This window comes from Nothobranchius furzeri, chromosome 7 (assembly GCF_043380555.1).
Source record: "Nothobranchius furzeri strain GRZ-AD chromosome 7, NfurGRZ-RIMD1, whole genome shotgun sequence".
NCBI classification, from domain to species: Eukaryota; Metazoa; Chordata; class Actinopteri; order Cyprinodontiformes; family Nothobranchiidae; genus Nothobranchius; species Nothobranchius furzeri.
In genome coordinates, this window is record NC_091747.1 from 61,137,858 (window position 1) to 61,143,037 (window position 5,180).

General features: G+C 42.9%; 1 protein-coding gene across 1 annotated transcript; it reads right to left on the reverse strand.

Annotated features, from left to right (window-relative positions):
* Positions 1 to 922: 922 nt before the first annotated feature.
* Positions 923 to 3,796, reverse strand: LOC139070713 (general transcription factor II-I repeat domain-containing protein 2A-like). The gene is made up of 4 exons (XM_070553445.1): positions 3,755 to 3,796; positions 3,388 to 3,522; positions 1,955 to 2,233; positions 923 to 1,834 (listed from the first exon to the last, which is right to left on the reverse strand). Exons 1-4 carry the CDS (start codon positions 3,794 to 3,796, stop codon positions 923 to 925), a joined length of 1,368 nt encoding a protein of 455 aa, XP_070409546.1.
* Between the last annotated feature and the right edge of the window lie 1,384 nt (positions 3,797 to 5,180).

Here is a 5,180-nt window from a genome sequence, read left to right on the forward strand (position 1 = left end):
AGAACTCCAGTCGCCAACAAAGACACTACCGAGTACCTCTGATGTTGTGACAACTCGGTCAGGTAGAGAGGTCAAAAGGCCACAGAAATTAGATCTGTGAGACCTTTTGGTCTAAGTAATGTAAATGTGTTATGGTCTGGTTAAAAAAAAGGCACAGACCAAAGATGTTCAAGTACAGAAGCTGTATAAGAGGACACATGTTCAAGTTTTGAAATGGTTTAATTAGGGGTATTTAATGCACTGATGTTTTCGCAAACTTGCAGAAAGAGGGATGTGGTGTAATGGAGTAATACAAGGGGTAGCCAGGCAGGGGAGCTAGAGGAGAGGGAGACAACCAGGGGTTAGCGTATTGGAAGCTAAATAAAGGAGTTGAACTCGGCAACAAGTTGTTCTCATTCTGCACCCTACAACAACATACACGACAGTTCCCACTCCTAATCTTTTACATTAGGTAAATATACCAGCTTCTAACAAGATCCTGTACCCATTTCTTGCTCAGCCGGTCATATTAAAAATCAAATGAATTCCCATTGAGCTGTTGAGTTGGGCACCTTTAACGTGTGCTAAATTTACAAAATGGCATACGTGGACCAAAATGGCAGACTTCCTGGAGTATAGGGAGCATGGCTTCAAGAGATTTTCTTGTAGGTCCTACGACATTACATAAGTGTAGATAATTTCACAATCCTCAGTCAAAGCATGACAGAATAAATACATATTTATTTTAATGAAAACATGTTGATTTATAGCAGGGGTGGGGAACTTTTTCTTATAAAGGGCCATTAAATTTTTTTCAATAGTTCTCTGAGGGCCATGCTATTATAAACACATACCAAGTGATGCAATAGAAAGAACAATATAAAGTCTATAACTACTGTGTTCTAAGCCTGGGAATTGCTGAATTTTTGCACATCAGACTCACCTAATGAGATGGCTGGAACTGTTTTTCTTTGGAGAGGCATTTGATGTCAGCTGGTAGGGTTGAAGATGCTATTCGAAGCTGGTTTTCCAAGTATGGGTCAGTCAATCTTGAGCGGAAGCGACTCTTTGCAAATGCCAGTTTTGAGGAGAATTGTTCACATTTGTATGTTGTCCCAAATAGATATGCACACTTCAGGGCATGTCTCCTCAGGTTGGGAAAATCCTCTGCACAGATGTACAGTTTGTAAAAGTCCAGCAGAGAGAGGTTGTTGTACTTAGCTTTGAGCTCAGTGTTATTTTGCAGTTCAATTATTTCCATTTGAAGGTTGCCTGGCACATCAAATGGTTGCACATTAAACGGTGTAGCAAAGATGTCCAGTTCCTTTTGAATACGTTTCACATCTTGAAACCTGTTGTCAAATGCCTGGATGAGTTTTGCACACTCAATGGCATATTCAGATGTAACATCAGGTTTTTGCTCTTGCAGGGTTGGAAAGTGAACTGTGTTTCCCTTTCCCAGTTGTCCTTGCCAGAGCTTTAACTTCATTTCAAACAAAGTGACATTTGAAAGTAGGGAGCTGATGAGCTGGTTGGGACCTTGCAGCTTGATATTTAGCTCTGACAGGTGCTTGGTGATGTCCACCATAAAGGCCAGGTCACTGAAGAACTTGTCATCACTGAGCTCCAAGACAAGTTTCCCCTTCATCTCCATGAAATGTCTGACTTCTTCCCGCAGTGTATAAAACCGTACAAGCATATCTGCACAGCTCAGCCAGCACACTTCACAGTGATAAACAAGATCTCCGTACTCTGACTCAAGCTCGCAGAGGAGCTCTTTGAACTGGCGGTTGTTCAGCCCTCCGCTTATGATGAAGTTCATGGCTGACACAACGGTTTTCATTACGTTGTTTAGCTTCAGGGAATGTACACAAAGACTCTCTTGATGTATGATACAGTGGCAAACAATTAAGTCCAGACCCAAACGGCTCATTTCTTTTTTTACCAATGCAGTCAGTCCTTTCTGACCTCCAACCATTGCAGGTGCTCCATCAGTGGCGATCCCGCTCATCTTTTTGAATGGCAGTTCAAAATTGTTCATTGCCACAACAACCTGTTGAAACAAATCTTCACCTTTAGTAGTGCTGTGCATGGCTTGCAAAGACAGCAACTCCTCTTCTGTTTCAAAATCAACCGTAATTCCACGCACAAAAATTGCTAGCTGTGCCGTGTTAGTGATGTCTGTCGTCTCATCACAGGCCAAAGAAAAATACTCAAAGTTTCTTGCAGATCTTTTAGTTATCAGGCTCCTCTCCTGTGGAACCAGCTCCCAGCTTTAGTCCGTGAGGCAGACACTTTTTCTACTTTTAAGAATAGGCTTAAAACATTTTTATTTGATAGGGCTTATAGTTAAAATCTGATGTTAGCCTAGATCTGCACAAGTGGGGGATTACAGGGAGGTGGAGTGTACAGTCGGTAAAGACGGCTCTCCCTTGCCCTGCCTCCAACATGCCTCCATCTAAATAGGCTAGGTTATCCAGAGTTAACTCTGTAGTTATGCTGCTATAGGCTTAGACTGCTGGAGGACACACTGACCACTTTTCACACTCTACTGCTTTCTTCTACAGTCTGCTCTTTAACTGTACTATTTTGTGCTATTTCAGCTGTTAACTTTATTTTCTCTGTAAGTGCTTTTCTCCCCAGAAGAAGCTACAATGACATTCTGCTGAGCTGTGGTGGCCTCATGGAGGGGGCCATCGACTGGCACACTGCTGCTAACCACTAATACATTCTCTCTCTCCTGATAATAACTTTTTGTTTTCATTGACTTTTGATGTGCTAATACTAGTTTACCCGTTTAATTATAGATCCACTAGGATAAATACAATAAAGTTTATCTTTCACCAAATACAATATTTAGTAAGACATCACAATATAACTATAGACACGTGTGTGTGTGTGTGTGTGTGTGTGTGTGTGTGTGTGTGTGTGTGTGTGTGTGTGTGTGTGTGTGTGTGTGTGTGTGTGTGTGTGTGTGTGTGTGTGTGTGTGTCTGCTCTGTCTTCTCCATCCCCAGTGAGTCGTGGAGGATGGCTGCTTATACTGAGCCAGGATTCTCTGGAGGTTTCTTCCTGTTAAAAGGGAGTTTTCCTCTCCACTGTCGCTGCATGCTTGCTTAGTATGAGGATTGCTGTATAGTCACTGACACTAGTCAGTGACTTGATGCAATTTGCTGGGTTCCTTATATAGGAAACATTATTTCTGATTGGCTTAATGAACTGTGAATTGGAATGTTTATTATGTGAAGTGCCTTGAGACGACTCTTGTCGTGATTTGGCGCTATATAAATAAACTTGAATTGAAAAAAATTGCAGTGTCCTTCACTGACTTTTTAATATAATGTGCCATATCAGCAATCCTATCAGACACGGTTCTTTGAGACAAACCGATGCTTTGAAATAATTGCACCTTGTCGGGGACGAGCAGCTCTGCGGCAGCTACGAGGCACTCCTTTACAAACTCTCCTTCAGCATGTGGTTTCAGCTTCTTTGCTATTAATGCACTCACCTCAAAACTTGCACGCGTGATATTCTCTCTGTCAGTCTGTGGATGTGTGAAAGCTACTTGTTGAGCAATCAAACTCAGATGAAGAGCACTTATTTTATCCAAGCGCATTTGTCCTTTTAACTTCGCAAGTTTACCATGTTTTGAAGTGTAATGGCGCTCGAGATTCACCTTTTTCATTACCGCCAGCGCATCACCACAAACTAAGCACACTGGCTTGCCTTTCACTTCAATGAAGAAAAAAATCATTAGTCCATTTTTCCTTGAATACACGGCATTCGGCATCCACCTTCCTCTTCTTGACAGCAGCCATGATTAACCCTTAGTCGTCTGTCTCAATCACATAATGATGTTCATCTCATGGTGCATTCACTGACGCTGAGCCGTAAGCCTGATTTATGCTTCTCCGTCTGCGTCAGTGCGGAGCACACGCAACGCCAATATCCGTCCTTTCGTAGGGATCCGACAGGCACGCAAGTACGTACGGAGTCGAGCCCACTTTTTTAAACATCCGTCGAACGAAACGGATTACGCAACCTTGTGATTGGTCAGGACGCCGCTGTTGTTTACAGCGCCGCCATTGCAAAGAGAGCCGAGTTTAACTAGCGGCAGACACAGAGAAGCTTGAAGAATACCTCGCAAAAACACTCTAAAAATATGAACGTTTCATCCTCCCGTGACTGGAGGAGTGAAAAGATGTGCAGCAAGCGTTTTATTTGTGGACGGAAATGACAGGAAACTTGGGTTTAGAGGTGGGGAGAGCATGAAGCGGTGGGAGAATGAGAGACAAATATGTCCGTGTTAAAAGTCTCTTATATACAAAAAACACAATGTAAACACACTATCTTGGACCGATACATGACAGGATACCACAGAACAGCACTACGCCCTCTGTGGTCCTGCCGGGGAATTGCTTTGCAACACTCTCCAGGAGACGGAGAAGTATGAGAGCAAAACGCTTCCGTCAATCCGTGCGTGTCCGTCCCTTGCGGAGCTGACGGAGAAGCATAAACCAGGCTTAACTCGGACATACAATTCCATCTGTTTTATCGCTGAATTGTTTTTTTTTTCCCCCAACTTTCTAAAACAAATTTTCATTGATAAGTTCTAAAGGTTTTTGGTCTGGCGGGCCGATTAAAATGGTCTCGCGGGCCGTATACGGCCCTGAGGCTGGACGTTCCCCACCCCTGATTTATAGGTTTCTATAAATACAAAACATGTCCCCGAGTTGCCAGGAGCAACATTAGATTTTTGAAATGCTTTTCCTCCCATGATTCTTAGATAGTTCATCACTTTCTTCAGCTGTTCACAGCACCATTTGTAGAGGTGAGAACCCTGTAGCCAGTCTTTGGAGGCTGTGGAATGTGTCAACACCATGCTAACAACACAATGTCATCCAAAGGGAAGCAGAATCTACCCAAAGATCTGGGACACGGTGCTGTCATCAGCACTGAGTTAGAAAGAACTGAGGAATACACTCTAAAGAACACCTAGATCTATTTAGAGTAGACTGCATGAAGCTCTCTCAGACAGCTCTGAGACTTTCATTTAGTTGGTAGTGTTTGCTCAGGAGAAAGTCGTATCGACTCCTTCTCAGAGGAGAGAAAAATAAATGTGTTCTAATTCTGATGCCATCCATTCTTAATAATGGTTCACTCACCGTTATCAGCTCTGATGCTAAACCAACTGTGGTAAAC

Coding starts and splice junctions, on each gene's coding strand:
- LOC139070713 (XM_070553445.1), bottom strand. CDS start 3,796: ATGGCTGCTGTCAAGAAGAGGAAGGTGGATGCCGAATGCCGT. Junction 3,523..3,754: donor AGGTGGATGCCGAATGCCGT/GTATTCAAGGAA, acceptor ACACATCCACAG/ACTGACAGAGAGAATATCAC. Junction 1,835..1,954: donor CTGATGGAGCACCTGCAATG/GTTGGAGGTCAG, acceptor CATTCCCTGAAG/CTAAACAACGTAATGAAAAC.